This window comes from Nipponia nippon, unplaced genomic scaffold (assembly GCF_047370975.1).
Source record: "Nipponia nippon isolate SJK-2023a ecotype South Korea unplaced genomic scaffold, ASM4737097v1 scaffold_5, whole genome shotgun sequence".
Lineage (NCBI taxonomy): Eukaryota > Metazoa > Chordata > Aves > Pelecaniformes > Threskiornithidae > Nipponia > Nipponia nippon.
This window is the reverse complement of record NW_028262369.1, coordinates 14,412,834-14,434,499: the sequence shown is the minus strand read 5'-3', so window position 1 is coordinate 14,434,499 and position 21,666 is coordinate 14,412,834. Positions and strand designations below refer to the sequence as shown.

At 41.7% G+C, this 21,666-nt stretch overlaps 1 protein-coding gene across 1 annotated transcript in view; it reads right to left on the bottom strand.

Annotated features, from left to right (window-relative positions):
- The window catches only part of FOXK1 (forkhead box K1), a 57,419-nt gene that overhangs the window by 19,762 nt on the left and 15,991 nt on the right, over positions 1-21,666 (bottom strand). The window contains exons 2-3 of the mRNA XM_087732858.1: positions 11,093-11,290; positions 475-631 (exon numbers count right to left, since the gene is read on the bottom strand). Coding sequence (XP_087588984.1) covers positions 475-631; positions 11,093-11,290 — 355 coding nt within the window. The remainder of the gene's footprint in view (positions 1-474; positions 632-11,092; positions 11,291-21,666) is intronic.

The window sequence follows — 21,666 nt, the reverse complement described above, 5'->3', positions numbered from 1 at the left end:
TTGCTACTCTACTCATTTAACGCTTGCTTGACAGGCCTTCATGTTTGTTTTAAAGTCAGACTACAGATTTCTCATGGCAAGGATCTGGTTTCTTCCCCTCCTTTCCCTTTCTCCATCTATGTTTTGCAAAATACCATTAATTAAAAGGAGTAAACAAGACTCTGAATTTTAATGCACCTCTTCTTTATGGGTTCTTGATTTATCAAACAAGCAAAAAAGTTCTTCTTGCTTAACCATTTTAGTGAATGACTTGAATGCACTTTGGGCAGCTAAGCAAGCAGATTCATCATCTACCACTAATAAGACACTAGTTTGAAGGCATGCTCTCAAAACCCTGGAGGATACGGTATATAGTGCCCTCATGGCCAGGGTATTATTAGACCCTTTTTAACTATATCCAGCACTGGCAATAAACTGCCATGTCTTAATAAGCCTTCCAATGAGCACTGCTGGGTAAGTAATGTTTCTCTGAACCTTTGGGCTGTCCCCGCCAGATGCATCTGCCTGCTGTTCTGATGCTGCTTTTGCGGCATACTCTGCTGCCAGCTGCAGATCCGAGGTAATGTTGTGAACAAAACGATATCCTGAGGATCCAGCACCACGTGGACTGGCCGGGCAAGAGTTGGGAACACTGGAGAGGCAAAAAGGAAATACAGTTATTCATTATTTCATTTATTAACACGACATAGTTCTTAACTCTCTAAGGTACAGTAAAGCTCCTAGGTCACTGAAAAGCAGATATGCACTGGACTTATTTTTTGCTCCTGTGGCTTATCCAAAGCCCAGACAGACTGAGAAAAAAGAAGTCAGATAAAACTGGAATTTCTACAAAATCCTGACACCCCCCCCCCCCCACACCTTTCTGCAATCACAAGACAGCAGATTCTCAAAGTATTAAACAACTCCTCTGTGTTTAGAGAAGCACTTAAAACAATGTGGGACTTAAAACAACATACAGTGTATCACGAATGAGTACTTAAATAAATAAATAGCTTGCTATTATAACTTGTGAATGAACAACACACCACTGTCCTTATAACACAGGTAATATTTAATCAATCCTTCTAACAGATACGGGCAATGTTCTTTTACAGTATAATAGTTAAAGCACCCAGTGTAGGCATCTGCCATGAAGGTTCCTGTCTAACACAACACGAGCTTCAGAAGACCATACCCTACTCAGCGCCACCAGCTAGAGACAGGGATTTCCTTGGTTCACCAGCACACAAACACAGTAACAAAACGGAGCTGCAATCACTAGTATGCAACACAGAAGGTAGCTCACTCATCAGCTTTGCTAGCATGGGGAAAAGACACATTTATAGTCCCAGGGCCTCCACAAGATGGCATTACAGGAACAACTACTGAGCAAGAAAGCCATGCTAAAGCTGATAAAAAGCTACAAACAAATAAAAGGTCGCTGTAACTTGTAGCACCACTCAGGCACACAGAAGTGAGTGCTACAAGATGAGAACTAATCAGAAAGGCTTGTCTGGGGATCACACATCCTTGATTTGCAGGGTTGGAAGGACAGGAGGAGATGGATGAGTCTGGGAATCTGAAGTTCCCTTTTTCTGTCTCTCCTCTGTTCTGTGCTGTCTGGCATTCAGGGGTGCAAAGCCAGAGCAGCACAACACATAGCCAAATCCCAGGATCCCACGTCTTCTATGTAAGAGCAGAGAAACAGCAAACAAGAAAGCAAAACAATACACAGAAGATTTACATAGCAAAACAAGCAGTTGAAATTGTATGAAAAGATGTAAATTGAAGCCCACAGCTGGGAACCAGAATTCAGTAAACTAGCATAAACAATCCCCTTACCAGTCAAATGCCCCACAGCAGGGCTAACCCTGACACAAATGTAGTAACTGGCACTCATTGCAGCACTGTGCTAAACGCTGCACAAAAAAAACCCACAGAACACTGCCCCTTCCTCAAAAAGGTGACTGCCTAAATAGCTTCCCCCCCCACATGTGGATGGAGAGGAAACAGTGAGACAACCCTTGTTTGCTCAATGGGCAATACCTTCGGTGCATAAGCAATCTGAAAGCGTAAGGAATGATGGTTTCCTACCACAGTCCAGGCTGTAAACTGAGACACGCTGCTTCTCCTTGTGGCGTCTTTGCAAATGGCTGCAGTGCTGAGCTCAGCACAACCGAGACTGGTTTCTTTGAAAAGTGAATTACAGGATGGGGGGCCCGGGGGAGAGGGAAAAGGCAACAGAAATATTCAGCCACAACAAACCCTTTCAACAGGAAACCCAAGCTCACCCATCTCCCATATACTAGCTATATGAAGTGTTGCACAGCACCCGGTAACCCTTTCAGCACCCATCAATAGTCCTTGGCACTAATGGGTGATGCTGTTCAGAAGTGCAGCAACGAGGTGAAGCTTTCAGGAGGTGCAAGGTATATAATGCTGATGAGCCCATATGTATAAATCTCCCTTTGCCAGAGATAAAGGCATTTCTTACCTAGTCTTTCAAAAAGCAGACGACCTGTCTGTGCAGGAAAATGAATCGAAGTTCTCTATTCCACAATGGGCTCAAAACATGGAAGTGGATAATGCTAAACCATAGAAGACACTCTTGATGTCTTAGTATTCACATGGGGAGCTGGTGTGAATTTAATTATTTCGCTGTAGTTTTTCAATAGCTTCTCCACATACACACTTCTTATAATGTGTAGATAATTACAAATGAAAGTCATTTTCATACATGAAACAATGACAAACTAAAACCATGGCAATTCTTTTAATCTTTATGTGTTTGGCACCCAAGCAATTATTGTAACACATGGACTAGGAATGGAATAGGATGAAACAGTTTTCTGATTTTGTTTTTTGTCTGCAGAAATGAACAGCAAATCACAGAGACAGCAGCCAAAACTCAGGTCAAGGATATGGAAAAAGAGAAAAGTTCAAGTAAATCCATGCTCTGCACAAAGCTGTACTTCTTTGCTTTTTTTTTTAATAAATAAAACTAGTATGGCTTCGAAGATTGTCCCATGCAGTTCAGACAAGAAATGATTCAATTCAAGATCAGCAGACCAAGTAGCCCAGATTTTGCTGTTCACATTTTACCTTCTGAGACTGATAGTGAGTTTTAAGTATGATATCTTGCTATTTAAAAAAAAAAAACAACAACAACAAAGGGAGAAACCCTTACTGTATAGGGCTGTGATTCTCTTGAGTGCTGACAAAGCCTCTCCAACCTAAAGTGTTGTTGACTTTTGGAAAAGCCAGTCTCTCCCAGTAGATAGTCACTGAAGAACCCGATAGTCCCCTAAAGAAGCAGCTGTCCCATGGGACAGCCACAGCAGTAGCCGAAGATTTGGAAGAGGTATTATTCTTTTACCAGAACAAAGCACTTCTGCCCAGGTAGACCTGCCTCCTTTCAGCCTGGATCAATGATCAAATCAAGAGACAGGAGTACAGAACAGATACAAACTTTTAGCCAGTCCATGCAAAGAGACAGGGTAACACATGCTGCTAAGCGTTCAAGCTCTCAGTCAACATCAGAGAGCTCTTCCGAAGGAAGGGACAAAGAGCTGACTACTGGAAAAATCAAGGAGGCACAATCTGTTCCCCCCCCCCCCCCCCAACATGGGACAGAAGGAGTGAAGAAACAGTTTTACTAAAAATACTCCTCTGAGGGTTAAGTTAAAATTAAACATTAGTGCAGTCAAAAGAAAACAAGCAAACACAATGCAGTGACATCAGTTTCCTAGAGTTCCTGGAATTCTCCTCGCCACCCAGAGCCAGGGCTGGCCGGGGACACTTGGATGCACTCACACCCCCTTTAAAAATATTACAGAACAAAGACTTTTCCCTACAAACACCTGTTTGTGCTATAAAACAAAAAGCAAGTGTGGGGACAGTGATTACGATTTGTTGGATATTAATATTGCATCAATACTTGGAGATAACTTAATCCATTTTGATACTATAACCTTTTACTGTGAAAAGCTACAGCTAGGTTTGCAATTTCACCCAGCTCTCAGACATCCTAACTTCCTGCTGTGATCCATGCTTACTGTCCATGCAGGCAATCTTAGCTTACCAGCAACCCAAGCTAATTTGGGCTAAGCTTGTCTATTACAGAAGAGGGCATTTTGGAGAGGAAGCAAGTGTTTTATACCATTGAAAGACACACACAGCATGTAAGCAAACCAGCTGCAGTTACCCACACTCTTAATCCCATGGCACCACGGTTAACACCCCAAGCCCCAAAGATCTTTGATATTGACTGAGGATTCAACATCTCAACATGAAACACTGACTGCAGGCAGCCACTGAGCCGCAGTGGCAGCCAAATACCATGCTGAGACTCAGCTTTAGAATCAGACTACAACCACGTGCTGAATCACATTGGTCCTTTGCAGCCTGTTTTCCATTTAATGCTTAACCCTTCTTCAGCTGGAAGGACAGAAAGAGGAGGGCTGAATGCAGCGTCTGCAAGACATTCACCCATGTAAGGGGCAGAATGCCTTTTAGACACAGGCCTTAACTTCTGGCTATTGAGAATATAACAAGTCTTTGTAGCATCACGATTCACTTTCAACTCCTGCCGACAAGAATCTAGCCTCTTAAGTTCACAGCACTTTCCAGCAACTATTAAGTCTTTAAATGCCAGATATTGAAGAATATGTACATCTTACTGCATTTCTGCTGGAATGTCCAAAATCAGTTTGCTTTAACAGTGCAAAAATAGGATGTACCACTGTGTGCATAGTGTGTCCACACCCAGGACACCGTGTTGCTCGTCTCTTCCGATTTCAAAAACCAGAAGGATACAGCAGATCCAGAGAAGGTACTGACAGGGATAACTAGGATGATCAGAGATACAGAATAGATTCCATCCAGGAAACAAGTAGTTTAAGACAGAAGCGGAGATGTAAGGTGACAGAGCCTATAAAAACAAAGCCAAGAAGAGGTGTTCAGCTCCTGGCCTCTTCCAATAGAAGAGATGGTGAACACAAAATGAAACTAAGCAGCATGTTCAAAACAACAGAAACTGCTTCTATGTTTGTACTTACACTGTGGAATGACATGACTGATGCTAAAAGTCTATGTGAATGCAAAAGGCCATTATACAAGTTCTTGGGGAAAGGAGGAAGACAGGGAATCCATCAGGGACTTTATTAGACAGATGGTCCGGAAGTCCCTGCTCCAAGAAAATGGTGGAGGCGGACTGCACATAAGTTAGCATTACTGTATATTTTTTGTGTTCTTATATTATCCCAAAGATACCCGACTGAGGCAGAATACTAGCCTCTAGGGATCTGTTGCCTGAGCACATATAGAGATTCCACATATAGATTCTTACGTAAAAAATCTCCAGGTTCTCTCAATACTAGCCACATTCTACAGACGGGGGGGGGGGGGGAGGGGAAATGAAGCAACAAGTGGTTAAATGATATATTTATGGTCATATTACAAGTCTATGAACAAGCTGAGAACAGAAACACTCCTGAACTCCAGTGCCAGTTTCCCCAGAAGGAGAGCCAGTACCCGAACGCAGGAAAGTTGCCCTATTACTTAATTTCATTCTTCTCTGCGAGAAAGATATCTGTAGGGATCAAGCTATAGAGGCTTAATTTAAGCCAGGTATGTGGATAAAGCACCTATCCTCTCTATGACATAGAGGAAAAATTTACCTGGGATGCCACATAAAATTGTTCACCTGACTCAGAATCTGCATTGCTAAAGAGGAAAAACCCCATCTCTTCAACTTTGTGGTTTAGGATATGCACATGGGCAGTGCCTTTAAAAAACACCTAAGTGCACATTTGTGAAGCAGGTACAAGAGACATAGCAGTGATAAAAGAGTTACAACCTTGGCAACACTGCCAATATACAGATTCCTGTCTGAATAGGCAATTTTTTTAAGCCCCTATTGAGTACAAAGGGAGAATCCCGGTTTCTTAAAATCTTCCCTAGTCTCCTCCTCAAATGCAAATTGGAGGTGTGTTGCCCTGCACACGAGGACTATGGTTAGAGAAATGCCACAAACCTCAGACTACCCCTATATTCCATTTCATGAGCCTGCAAAAAGGGGCACCAAAAGATACAGGGACGCTTTTTATGTGCAATAAGCAAGAATCAGTTCAAAGTACAGCACTTTGGCTTGCGAAACGAGCATTTCCACGATACACCAATCAGCAGCAATGGGTGAGAATCCTCTGCTGCTCTCTCCTTCCCCGGCCTAGCCCCAAAATCGTAACTCAAAGAAAGGCAAGTCCTTGCATGTTTCAGACAGGTTTCAGAAAAAATCACAAGTATTGAGACTGCCAAACCAAGCTGGATTTTGATGTGAAAGGAGAAAATCTGCGAGCTACCCTGCTTGCCTAACACTGAAGAAAAAGCTGTCGAACAAGCCACAGTGAGAGAAAGTTAGCTATCCACAAAAGTTGAAATTCTTACTACTTGTCTGTGCTCCAGTGGTTCCCCTCTTCAAAAGGAAGTGAGCTCACTCTGACCATGGATTCAGTGAACATTTTATACGGATCAGGGGAAGAGGAACTGCTTGTGTAGCTGGTGACATTTGCAACCTTTCCTCCAGCACATGGCTTGGCACATCTCCTCTAGCACATGGTCCATTATCTGAAATAAACAGGCGTAGGAACTCCCAAGCCCAGTATAGATTGTTGCTTTTCTTACATGATGTATATGCATCACACTAGTTGGCTTGGGGTTTGGAGACAAGGGTGATTAAAAATAATCACCGGTCTGTCCAATTGTGGGAGTTACCTGAGCTGTATATTCTGCCTAAATGCAGGAAGTAATGGATAACAGAGAATGCAAAAGAGCCTGCAAAAAAACCTGCCTTGGAGCTCTTCACCAGCTTTTCAGTTAAACAGCTAATAGAGCTATAGGAAGAAGGAAAGTCTGAATGAAATTCAGCAGGCAATATTTATGCATCCACTGAAGTCAGGGTTCATTCAGCTTCCCACTACATACCTTTAGAGGAAATGTGCAAGTTCAGACTAAATCCCAAGTGTTCTGAAACAGTGTTGTACGGCTGTCCTACAGTCTATTAAAAAGCTCTCCCTTTTTCCAAGCCAAGTCTGAATCAAAGCATAGCCAGCATTTGCACGTCTACTATAACATGGCTACCCCCCCCCCCCCCCGCACTCTTCTGTCATGCTTTATGGAATAAAAGCTCAATACATAATTTATCTACTACACACTCTTGGAAAGTAATAATTACACTATACATGCATAAAAATTAGACAATGAATTTAAATGACGTGTTAAAGGCCACAAAACAAGTTGGTGGCTAAGCCAAGATAACTGCAGTTCTGGAGTACAGGCCTGAGTAATCCACTATCAGAGCACACAACATGTTACTGAACTAATTTTGACTAGTGAAAATAAGGAAAAAAGGAAAAGAGGTTTAAAGAATATATCTTATGAAACCCTGGCAATTCAGCTCACATCTTCTGGTTTACTAATCAAGCTTCTAAAACAAAAGATGCAGAAGGATACCAGCTGATCTTTCATTATTAATACCATTAATTTAATTGTAAACTAGATATCAACCCTTCTAGCAATGGCCAAACATGGGCAGGCACATTAAGTACTAACAATTAAAACACAAATTTGGGTCCACACACAAACATGTACCAGTTTAGCTATTAGCAGAGAACCTCACCAGACACTTTTCAAGCAGTGGTTCTCACAGGATTCTAAGGGCTCTTCTTCCTACATGTCAAAGATTTTTTGTTTTTACTGATAAAGACTGTATGTGAGCTGACTATCCATGCCCTCTCAGTGAAAAAAACAAAACAAACAAGACAGTGTTCAAGCCCACAGTCATTCTGGTGTAGAGATAAGCCAGAAGTAGAAGCTGTGAAATATGAATAACAATACTGACCTCCATAGTGTAGCATTTAGTATTTCTTTATTGTAGCTTTTTATATATATAAATAGATAGATAGATAGATCTCAGTGAGAACATAATTGCTGTTTATAATAGGGAAGCACGAACAGAGAAAATTTCATTTTCACAAATACTAAAAAACCTAATCCTGAGGGGCAGTGCTGGAGAGAGATGCTATTTGGAAAACTGAGCTAAGTTACTACTACAGGGTCTTTAACACCAACTGGCAGATAATAAAAGGAAAACTAAACGCTAAATCTAAACTCCAACTCATCATGACTTTGAGACCAGGAATAGGCTCCTACATCACACCTTGTCTCTGTGGATCTGTTTGTAATCCAAACACAAGCCACTCTGGGGACTAGATTGCAACACATATACAGACTAACATTCATGTAGATATCATGGACTTACAGCAAAACCAGGCAAAGCTAAGTGTTTGTAGCACAGGTGAGGAACTTCATGTCACCAGTGTCACCCAAAGAGGATCCTCCAAGTGCAAGCTGCAGAACCTTAAAGCCACATACTGAAAGACCGTCCCTTAACTCTAGAAACTGTGAATCAGTTTTATCTCCCAACAGGCAGAGCCAAATTTAACCAAACTACACATGGTTTTCACACAGCTTTTCAATGCCTTGAATCTATTGAGAAGAGATTTGCTGCTACTGTGCCCTTTCTTATGTTGTGTAAAATGGAAGGCTGCTTCTACCAATTTCTTACAACCACAGTGGCCTTTTCCTTTTTGGAACATGCAAGTCTGACTTTTTTTGAAAAAGAATTTTGAACTCAAAGCAGGAAGAAATAAGCCATGCCTGTGTGTAAGCCTCACAGCATGCCGCCAACCAACATTTTCCCTTAAAGCCGTACAACAGAATTCTACAAATGGCCCCTCCTGGAGACAAACCACCTAGCTAGAAAAACAGTGGACACATTTCTCCCTAGGAGTAAGCAGGAATCTTGCTTTGCAAAGCTGCTGAGGGTGGCAGGTTTGGTTTTGTTTAACTAAAGCTCATTCCCTCTCTAGGCGGTTGCACTTTGCAGAGGAAAAATAAATAGGCTGGAAAAAACCCAAAAGCTTGCAGGGGGGGAACCTGCAGGGAAGCAAGCTGCAAGGTAAACAGGGAGGCAAAGCAGGGCCGAGGGTCAGGAGGGCAGGGCTGGATCCGGTGGTGGGAGCGCAGGTACAGACCCTGCCTCGCACCGGGGCGGAGGCAGGAAAAGGGGGCCAGGAGCCACTTTCCAAACAGGAAATTTCACCCTGCCCAGGATTTCCAAACTGCAATAATTTTCCATGGGCCAATCAGGGAGGAGCGAGGCAAACGCACCAAATTAGGAAAGTAAATACTAGAAGGGGGAGAGGGAGGAGGAGGAGGAGAGGCCAGCTCATGCAACCACCTCCAGGAGCCAGAGATGGGAGAGGGTGTGGGTCCCACACTGAGCTCCCACCAGCCCTCCCAGACCTGCCCTTGGGAAGGGGGAGAGGACACTGTGCCAGCCTCATCCACTGCTGTGAAGCCACCAAGATAGCAGAGAGCTGCCCTGAAAGCCAGATGGCCAGAATGCATAGCTACATGCTCCCTGAAGAGCATTCCCTTTCTCAGGCAGAAACACCCAAATCACTTCCCAAAGCCTGGCCCACAGGGTACGAGAGCTGCAAGACCCTGCCAGGGGAGAGAAGGTTGAAGGGGCTGAGCAGGGATGTTTATAAACGTGTCAGCCCCTCCTCTGTAAGAGGAACTCGGAAACGAAAGGGGTTTGGCAAGTGAAACCTCAGATGTCTTTTGAGGTTTTCTGAAGACTTGGCTGGATTAGTTTCTGCTCAAGACAAACGGATGCAATCATTAATCATCCTTATTAAACACTCCGTTAGGGGCCGAGCACAATTCAACACTACTATTTCCACTTTCTCCTTATGCAAAAGAAACATTCTCAGAGAGTCAAATATCAGTTGCAGGCATACGCCAGAGTCAAAAGATACAGCCTCTGTTAGTAACACAAACCACACTGTGCTGCTTTGCGCAAGATGACTGAATGGAAACTAACTACCATATGTTGGCAAAGAAACCATCCCCCTCCCCTCCCAGCAACAAGCTTCATCTAAAAAGAGAAGGTTAAATATAAACTAAAAGCAGTGCCTGAACAGAGGACTAAAACCACAGCTACCTCCAGCCCCCTCTTTCTAGAATATCTGCACTGCACATCTGTGCGGCTCTGCAAGACTAGGGGAAAAACCCAAACAAGCAAGCACCTCCAGATCTATGCAAAACCAAACTGGCTTATTGTGACATTGAAGTCGTTCTCAGCCACGTAAATTTGAATACTACTCACTGAATTAGTGCTAACTGTCAGAAGATGTTTGTGTATCATACCTTTTTACAAATGTACGGACAAGAAAACAAACTGAAGGCTATTACTATTACCTGGTACACTCTTGCTATTCTGAGGCCTGCACTTTTTAAAACTCTAATACATCATCCTATACCATGAGGCTACTTTACTTTATAAAATTTATTATACTTCAAGTAACAGCTTTAATGTTAAGATAGATTACTGCAACTCCATAACATCAACTCTGCCGAGAAAAGAGGAAAGAAAATATTCCAGACAGTAACTTGATGTTCAGGTTTTTTCTACTGCACATTCATGAATCTGATAATTTACAAAACAGGATACTCGCACAGATGTACATTCAGATTGCTATAGCCCCTCAGTACACGGTCAGCATCCTATCCCCATTTCCTTCTATTCCCAGGAAAACACATGCCAATGGCCACCCTTGTCCCTAACTTCAGATAACACTGGCACCACCCAGCAACAACAGAATATTATTGAGATAAAAATAAAACATGCAGTCCTAACATAGAAAATACTTGCCTGCTTTCTCTTCTGCATGCATATAGGTAGCTCTTGACAGATATTTCTAATTCCACTGCCAAAGATAGACTAGTAATTCTATAGTGTGAAACTGAGACTCAAGTTTTTTCCCCCCAACCCTTTCAGCTCTTAAACAAAACCCTTGTGCCCTACTTCTAACCACCATAACCAGTTTTTAACAGTCTTCCATAATTTGAACAGCAGATATTTAACAGGGTTGTTTTTTTTTAATGGGATATTTCATGCACCAAGTATACCAGACAAACAACACAGGGCTGACAGACTGTTGTTGAACACCTTTTCCAGAGAGCACACTTTGGATAGGTAACATCTTACCTGATAGTGCCTGTGGGGGACGGGAGGGGACTGACCACACTCCGGAGATCCGGCTCCGGGATGTGGATCTTCAGAGGTGATATTTGAGGATAAAGTGGCCGAAGGGGAGGTGATGAGGCTTCCTCTTTTGCTTCCTCTTTATGATACAAAGATGTGAACTGGATCTTTATAACCGTGCTAGGGAATCGGAAAGTACATCTATAAGGGAAAGAAAGGGAAAAGTCAGTTACACACATGATACTAAACGTATTTAAGTGCTTTTGTATGCAGCTGGTGAATCACTAATTCATTTATAGTATAGAAGTCCATCATTATCTATAGCATCTTTCCGCCCAGAGCCCTGGGCAGAATTACTGATCATTCACAAATCTCTGTATATGTATCATAGTGTATCATGTATCAACTAGTGATTAGATGCAAGCTGAAGGTTTGGGTAAGCTAAGTGATTTCCCTAAGGCCTTGTATTCAGTCAATGACTAAGCAAGATGCAGAACTACAATGACATACTCTGGAGTTTGTACTATATCAAGGACTAGGATTTATCTTTTTTTAGCTCCTTGCATGTAACTCAGGAAGATACAAGTTTCTAGAAAGTATCAAACCACAAGCAACATGGAGCAAAAGAGCCATAAAGTCCAGACAGCAACAAACAGCCTCCAGGTAAGACCAGTCAGCACTATTTAAAGACTGGCCTCTACATATTGTATAACTAATACCCATTTATATCTTTGCACATCATGCTAAAGGATCATCTAGCAGGTTTCAGATTAAAATACATTCATTTAGAAGTGCCTCCCTTTAGACAGCATGGGTTACAGCTAACAGAGTCAGAACAGGGCCCCTGCAAGCCTATAGGGCCTCATTTCTCTAAAATAACACTTCTTTCCAATTGTTATTTAGGGGAAAAAAATAATCACACATCTACAAGTGTAGCCTTCAGGAGATGCTGGGAAATTCAAGAGGAAATAAGCACTGACATTTTCCATATTTGAACAGAAAGCTTTCTAATTTATAGTGCCTACAACAGGCACAGGGCTGTAAGAGTGAGTGTTCTGCAATTCTTCTTATTGCACTTTAATTAGACAATAATGTGCAATCAATACAAGCTTTCCAGGGATCATTTCACTGATAGTAAGGTTAAAGTGGCAGGAAATAAAAACCAGGTTTCACCATGGGAAAGGCCAGCAGAGCACAGTAATTGTGCTGGCTTCCAGCATCTTGCCTATAGAAGGAAATGAAGGGACTCCAGCAGTGTTGCTCCAGCACCATAAGTGCCAGTGTATTCTGTACCTAGTTCTTTTAAGCAGTGCATTATTGAATCCTACCAGGTAACAGAACAAGGTGGCAGGCAAGTAAATCCATGTTTGTGACCACTTTATCTTAATGATGCTATTGATAGAAATGCAGAGCAACACCCTATCACAGCTCTAAAAACATACTCTTTTGCTCTTGGTTCCTCCACACAAGCTAGTTCTGCTATAAGGTAATGTTCAGAAACCTGCCGTGAAGAATGCAAAATTACCATTCAGGCATAGGAAGCTCATTCCCATCTCCCACCTCATCTCTCAAATGAGCTGGCTCAGCATTCAGCAGCTTGGATTCACAATGGCTCTGCTACATACAGCAGGAGTCTGCATTGCATTTAATTCACTTCAGAGGTCCTGCCACCTGCACTCATTAATGCATTAAATAAGACCATCATTGCTGGCAATGCAGCCTAATTGTGTTTATCTAACCCTTCTAAACGTGGTTCCCTGCAGACTCAATACAAACACACAATTCAAAACAGCAGAGTGTCCATGCCTTGCAATGTCTGCCAGCAGCAGGCACACAGCTTAGTGAGAAGAACCTGAAACACGACTGTTGAACCACCACTCTGGATTTTAAGCTTTCATACTGCTACATGGATTTGCTTATAGAAAAAAAAGCAGAGAATACATGAATTTGCAACGAGCATCACATGGACTAAGGCTCAATACCAGTACAAGCAAAGCTTCACCATTTCTCAAGCCCTTACCAGGGAAAAGCTGAGCTTCCTTTCACAGTGATGGAATTCTCTGCTGTAACGCCAGGTGCTCAGCATTTTTCAACATCTGAGTCAAGGACAAATCAGTCCTTGTTTAACAGTGTTCACTGCAATCCCAACCTGCTGCTGATCACAACAGGTCTGACTGCACAGAGCCCTAAGGCAGTTTTGCAGCACTGTTGAGGCCAGAAGATCCCCAGTGCAGCTTCACAGCAGTAAGGAGCTCTATTCCACTGCCACTTAAGTCCTCCTTTTCAGAAGGACCCAGTAATGCAAGATCCACATCTCCTACACGTTACTGCTTCCAGGTGATGGTGCAACTATCTCCTCAACTTACTGATGCTGTAACAATGTTAGATAAGAAGTTGATACCTGCACCCAAAACACTGTGAGGCAGTCCCATCAGTCTGCAAGCATGGGCAATCTTAACAAAAGCTCACTGTTACTTTTCCAAAATCATGAGTCAAACTGAAATATGAACTCTAAACTAACCCAGTAAATGTGTGCTGAAAAGGCCTGTCTAACATTGCTTTTCTTTGAGAGCTTCCCCAAAGCCATCCGATCCAGCCACATGACTTACCCGCAATCTCAGACTGGAACAAGAATCTGAGAGGCTGGGCTGGGCTGACTACACAAGTGAACAATTTGTTGGCTGCTGTGATTTCATTTTTAGAAAGACAGGCTTCCCAATCCACTGAAGCAGCACCCAGGACATAGAACTAGCTTTCACACATTATGCTAGCTAGCACGTACATGGCCATTTTATAAGGAACCAGTCCCAGAAAAGTCAGAGAGCAGATACATGCAAGGGTGCTCACAGCTTTAGAAGGCTTCTGCAGCCTTGTCTGTGCTGGCTTCCCATATTGACACTGCCATGCCAAGGTGGGGGTAATTTATCTGAAGAGGGCTTTTAACTGCTGTAAAAACCTGGGACCCAAGAAATGGAAACGCAATTCAAAATATGGTGTAAATTCCTGAAGAACTCCTCCCCTCCCCCAGGGGTAAGAAGGTGCTTGGGATTAACGTTATTGTTCCAGTCTCTATCACAACCACCACAGTAATGCAAACAGCAACAACAGCAGGGCCCAAGACACTGCTTCAAATCAGCATACACACACTAATACCGGGGAACTGTGTCAATGAGAAATCAGAAAAGCATGATTTCTGAATCATCTTGTCACAGGAAACTCACTTTTCATTACACTGAACCTGAATGCAGTTTTAATGAGCAGTTTTAATTTTTTCTGATTGTACCCTTGTTATCCTTGAAGATAAACTCAAGTTATATCAGGTAGTCCTATTTAGGAGTGAAGCACATTAGTGCAGGATTTAAGCCTATGAGAATTATACTTCTACAGAAGATAAGCAGGACAAGACAGACAGCCCAAGCTGAACTAAGCATGCATTCCTTAAGATTACTGTATACATTTCAAGTTACTTAAACTGAGTTACACTATTTGATCCATATTGCATGATTTCTACCAAAGATGCATAGCAATTACCACTACTGCTTAACATTTCCATCATGAGAAAAAGGTCAATCTGAAAGCACAGATTAGACTCAACATAAAAGCATAATGAAGTTAACTAGTATTTCCAAGGGTGCCCAAGAGGCAACTCTTAAGCACCACTGAAATTTCCAGCTGATTACGGATCAGTACATTAATGGTCTGCAAAGTGTCTTGGTACAGGCAGGAAGCAACCTGCTTCAATTCCAAAACGGCTACATACAGGTACATCCTCCGATCCCTGGTCATATAAACCATATATATTGTACTCATACACAGTTCTAGTATGTTGCATACATCTCAGTTCCTTGTGGGAAAGGATTCCTGTTTCTCTAGGATGCCTTGCAAGGCAGCAGGAATAGAAAGCTTCTTTTTAGTTTGTGTTGAAACTGAAAACACACAAACACACACACCCCAACGTCCATAAACTGTGTAGAAACAATTCTTGCCTTGTGAGATTACAGGCAGGAGAAAGTAAAAGAAAATGGATTGCTGGCTCCCTGCTGCATGCTTGAGTTCACAGACTCCACAGCACTCGCTGAATGCATGCTATATATACATTGGAGACCAAGGGGAGGAGAAGGAGTGCACATGCCACACATTGTTACAGTGATACAAAAGATGTTGCTAGAATTTTTTTTGTTTGTTTTATATAAGACAGATTTTCCAAGTTTCCCAGACAAGCTCCTCACACTGACAACACAGCCCCCACCATATTAGGCATCCTCCACGTGGTGAAACAGTGACAGTGACCACAAGCATTTCACCTACACAAGGCAAGGTCTGAAAATAAAGTGCTAGGGAACACTAGACTTTAAACAGTCACGCCCAAAGCAGACTTCAGGAAAAAAGGTTAGGTAAGAAACCCAACAAAATGACTCCATACCCTGCATCACCTTATAAAAAGCAGACATTCACCCCCTCCTCAAAGCACCTTTTACTCACAGATGCAAAGGCAACAGAGATGCATTTGCCAAAACATAGCAGCAGGGTCAACAGAAGCTATTACAGTCACCGATTTCTTTGTTAGAGCACCCCGAGTGCTATTCAACATCACATGACTTCTGCTAAGATCTGCTGCATAAAAGCAAGAAAAGGCTATTTAAAGAGATTTTAAAAGAGACAGGTAATCATGCTGGATTTATGTTTTTACATTTACACCGTGGAAAAGCACAGTGACAAAATGGAGAAGACAAATCATGAAAAAGCCAAGGTGAAACATATATATAAAATATATATACAAAAATGTATATATAAAACCTGGAATGACATTTTTATATATTATGTAATATAAACATAACATATAGTATCATATATATACACACACACAAACATCATTCCAGTTTATTATGCAAAAGGAATAACCAGAAAAGTAAGCTGGAAGACTGTTACACATGAGTTGTCATCAACAAGTTGGTACCATCTTTGTCTACTTTATCTTGCCGTAATGTATGAAATCCTGAATGTTGCAGGTATAATGCACCAGTAGCATCTGTTTTACAAGCAGTGCCGAGATGTAGGTTGAGCGAGGAGCATTTTATGAAATGCTTCATTAACAATAACACTTTTCACAATTTGAATCAGAACAGTAACACAGTCCTGGGGTTTCATTCAGAAAACTTAGTTAAGCATGACTGTCTCCATGTGCTGCAACTGCCACTTTTTTTTTTTAAACTTGCAGATACTGTTACCACACCACTGACTCTCAGTACCTAACTCCTTCCCTCTGCCACATGAGGCGAGGGGACAGTAGCCCAACTCTTAAGAATGAGGCCGTTATCTCTACCATCAGTAAATTCCTTGGATTCAGCAAACTTGGACAGCCAGAGCTCTAATTACAGCAGCACATGTTGTGATAAAACAGAACTATGTCATTACTAGCTAAAGTTTGACCAAGGATGCCCACAAAAACCCTTGTAAAAGAGAAAAGAAAAATCCCAGACAAGCCCCACACAACAGCTGTTACTCTGTCCCCTGTAACTTCTCTGAAACAATTTTCTTTTTTGTGTCAATTACATATAATTCACCCAGAAGGATATGGTATTATTCCTACGCACAAAGTTCCAAAAACTTGTTGGTTTTCTCAGCTCAAGTGAGAATTTGCCATCAGTCATCTTTGTCAAGCTACTACCATTATCAGTTATTTCAAGGTACTTGACATAATTTTACCAGAGGGCAAGGCAGATACTTCTCACCCTTTCAGTCAATGTGTAGGGTATATACCAAAATTTCAGGCCATGATCAATGTGCAGGTACTGTACGTAGCAGCCACTACAGAGAAGTGTCCCAATTACCTCCTGTAACTACTTTTCTTCATCTTCTGTAATCAGCTAAGGGAAGAATCACATGCCTGCATCTATGAAAATCAAGTTCCCATTAAGTCATAAATCCACTCCCTGTTCCCATAATACTTTGAAGCAGTCCGAAAGGAGGTGCCTCGGACAACATAAAAGACTCACTGGGAAAGTTTAGGCACCAGTGCACCCAATATCAAATTAAATTTGGTTAGAAAAAGATAAGAGTTTGCTTCACTTAACATATATCTAAGCCCTGAAGGTCTGCCCATGGGGAGATAAGCAAACTGAGACAAGAACTGCCACCTCAGATTCACATTTCTTCAAAAACAAGGCTCTGATAATTGCTGTGACCACTGCAAAACAGCTGAGCTGGGAACATTTGTTGACCGAGATTTGTTGCTTTGTGATGCTGCACTCTGCCCAGGGCAAGCAACACTCTTCGAAACTTCAGCTTTTCTACAGCAAGCCTCACTGCATTACCCAGTAGAAAACAAAACTGCAAAACATTTAGAAGGGTTTTCCCCCATTTCAGTAACTAAAACAACCAAATCAATTTTCTCCATCTTCACAAAAATAAACTAGACCCTTACTCCCCGATGGGAGTAATCATCAGAAGTATTTGCTCAAAATGATTACTTTGCTGGAACTACAGCTGTCTGAAGCAGCAAGGTGGGCAAAAACATGAGTAACAAAACCACCTTTCAATCACAAGTGAATTAAAATGAATATTAGTTTGAATGAATGTCACAAAACCGTACAACAAGCTCTGAAAGCTGTCTGAGCTGTCACAGGAGATTAGGTACTATTCACCCCTCCTTTATAATAAAACAATAATAATAATAAAATCATCCAACATTTCCTGTTCCATTCCCTACCCTAGAATTTTTTTTCCCTAAATAACACTTTGTAAGCAATACCAATAAGAAACCAGTTATATCATCCACTTGGCTAGTGCTATCTGCATTCCAAATGAAAAAGTTAATTGCACTGAGACTACAGAAAAGAGTTCTGGAGGAACGAAGACAAATACATTTTATTCTCTTAAGTCTAAATACACATTACAGAACAAGCATGTACCTATCACCATGGCAATTTAAGAGTCATTATAATTCTTTTCTTTACACATCTCTTTAGGCTAGGGGACACAGGCAGCATAACTGCCATGTTTTTAAGAGTGCTTGGTTTATTTTGGAGGTTACCACAGCCTTAAAGTAATGAGTTTTCAGCATTTGCTACTTCCCTTTCAATTGCTCTACTGATCAGACCAGATTTAACACAGAAATCCTACTGAAGGCCTACCCATAAAGTCCATTATCAAACACACATCAGAGAAATATCTGTAATGTGATGGTTGGTAAAATCATTTGTTGCATTCAAGAAGAGATAAGCAAAGGGTCTGCAAGTAAATGGTGAAGCCCAGAATCCACATTTGTTCTTCCTGGAATGAATCAACTCCATCTGAAGACAAGCAAGACAAGCACATCCCAGACGGCAGCAGGACAAGGAAACAAACTGCCAGTGCTCCCTGCAAAAACACCTCTGGTATTATCCACTATTGTTTAATTAGAGGAAAAGCTATAAAAGTCACCATTAGTATTTTTAACATAACTGAAGGAAAACTAGATTTAGAAATTACTGAGATTATCTGCAAATAAAGGAGTATAGTGATCTCCATCACTGCTGAAAAGACAGAGCAACCCATTGAAATGTTTGGTCATAATTAATCTGTAAGTCACAACATGAGTTTAGATCAGGAGAACTGGTTTTTAACCTCACAGTTACCCTGAGCTCACAAATCACTTGCCTTGCATGCTTTGTAACACAATTTAATATACACTGTCATACTTAACATTACAGATATACAAAGAAGTACATACATCAGCCGTGGCTGAACTAAAATTGCCTGCGTGCATATGTGAGCGGGCACAGGTTTGAAAGAATTAGTTGAATTCAAGAGAGAGTGGTCTTACTCCTACTTCATGAATTTTAGTTTTCTTCTGTTGGGAACTTTTTCCAGAAAAAGTACCAGCAACTATTTCCACTGCCCTGTTACAGCAGATGCACAAGTACCTCAAGTTCAGTGTACTGGGGTCCCTGGCATTAATGGCTTCTTAGGTATTGGTCCTGTAATAGAGCTAATGTAAACGTGGTTTTAGTAAAGGCACACTCACACTGGAATTCTTCATATCTGATCCAGTGGAATTAGCATCAGCTAGCCTATAATTCCAGATTACTCAAAGGATTTTCTGTCCTTCCCCTGAAATGCACCCGAGTTAACTGGAAATCCTCCTCTTTCCATGGTCACCCTGGATTTGCTGGGGCGAGTAACTGGACAACCGGGTAAAGTTCTACAGCTCACGTGGATGGCCCACTGGTTTCTTCTGCCTTAAATAATCTTCTCCCCAAAGAGATATCAATTATGGCACTCAATCTCATGCAGATTTATTTTAACACAATCTAAATCTGTTTCTCTGCTGTAAGAGGCATTTCCTTTACCCTCACCACCATTCCTTCCCCTCAGCCATTTCCTCTCAATGTCATCCTCGTGCCAATAGTACCAACCAAACAACTGCACAGCAGGTCAAACCAGGTAGCTGAAATAATAATTTTTTTTTTTTGTTGGAATAAGTTGCCAGGCAGATCAGTTCCCCGATCTTGCCTTCCATGGCAACACAAGCACCAACACAGAGGAGGTGGAGGGGACAAGTATCAAGGGGAGGAAGGAAAGGAAGAGATAGCAGCAGAAATGTTACAGATATATGACAGATTATAAGAAAAACAGAGCATGTAACCACAGACTCAGATTTAAGTATCACATGATCCAAACACTGCCTTTTCCTTTCAGAAAATGAAATGCAATTCATTCATTTTGAGAAAAGCTCTGGTCTTTATCAGGTAAATCACATCAGCCACCATGCTGATGCTCTAAGGCTGGAAATTTTCAAAAGTTCCTGAAACGGAACAGTCACGATTTTTTTTGATTCAGCTTAATTATTTCAAACCCAAAGTCACTCAGCTGTATGCAAGAGGGCCAAACAAAGACAGAAAATGTTTTCTGCATTCCAACAAGTGCTTCCTGCGGCCCGGTACCCATGGCAATTCTCCCATAGCAACCGGCAGGTCACATCTGCAGGAGCAGGAGTGGGTTTGTGGTCCTCTCAGATGGGATAACACAGGCTCTGCATGCTGCAAAATAAGTGCTTTTTAGTACCTTTGTGTTTCCAGAGTTTATTCACTAATTGTCCTTGAGAAAAGCAAGCACAGTAAGATGACTGAACAAGGACAATGCTTCAGAAAAAAATTAAAATTGCCATTTCTCTTTGTCACAGACAAGACCTTTTCCTTATGCTCCTTGTTACTGTTTAGCTGGAACTGTACACACAGTAAAGGATTTTTTTGCTTAATGAGAAGGCACCACAGGTTACACTGGGATTTGCCTAACACTGCACATTACCATGTTTAAAACAAGGTTTCCAACACAGCCAGACAAGATTTCAGATGGGCAAAGAGCGTGTGCAGGCAAGTGTATCTATTTAAAACAAACACTGCCAGCAGCATCAGGTAAAACCACAACTTATGAATAGCTATGTCTCTTAAAAGCACCAAGTAAATTAGCTGTAATGAATGTTTCTATTGAGCTCAGTTGCACAGGGCTTCCCTTTATGCCATTTCATCAAGGTTCACACACACTGAGAAACACTTCCACACAGAGGCACATTTTCAAATAGGTATTTTGGCAAACTCCTTTGAAGACAGCAATGTTCACAGGAAAGTTTGGGCAAACTCTGGGATTCCTCTCCCTGCCAGCACCACGCGCGCACAGACATACACAAGAGTTATTTTTGTTTCTTCAGTCCCTCCAGTTTCCGCAGACATCCCACCTCGCCATGCTCGTGAACAGCAAGGTCTCAGCCACTGCCCATCCCAAGAAAAGGCAGCCAGTGAAACTGAGCCAAGCAGGTGGCAGAGCTGGAAGAGTGTAAACACCCCTAGGCTGATCAGGAAGGCTGAAAAGGAAGAGAGATACCAGAAGCCCAACCCAAAGAAGATCAAAATGCTGGTTTAGTTCATATATACCTTCTTTAAAAGTGCACAGGAGAACACAAGCATTTTTTTTTTTTTGAGGCTACAACAACTATATGTTGAAAGCAAAACCTTCAGGAGAGTTTGCACGATGATACCATACTGTAAAACTTCAACAATCATTTTATTCTACACATCTTCCCTACAATTTCTTATCTAGCAAGCCTTTTAATTGCTGTCACAGAGCAAACTGATAAATAGAGCAACACCGCCGACACAAACAATGGCAGTTAATTTTTCATTCAAGTGAGAACATTTGAGGCTGTTTCACACTGGAGAATTAGTAGTGAAGAATCAAGAGCTGTATTTTTATTTTTACATCCCTTACATATCTTTAATAATGTTCTGATTTTACTCTTCAAAAGTTATTTGAGACACCAAGCACAGCTTCACTTCCAGATTCTCCCTTTTGAGGAATAATGCACAGCGCAGGAATGGAAAAACCAACACAAGATATTGTCATCATTTTTTCAGTAATGAAATACCACAACAAGGTCAGGGAATAAATTCATGGAGTATCAAAATAGCATCTCATAGAAGAGCAGGAAAGAATATCACTGAAACTGCCGAGAAGGGTGTTTCAATCAGCTAATGGAGAGCCAGCAGGAATGGTAGGAGGTTTCCTCTGGAGTCACCACCCTGCCTAGGAAGTTCACATTA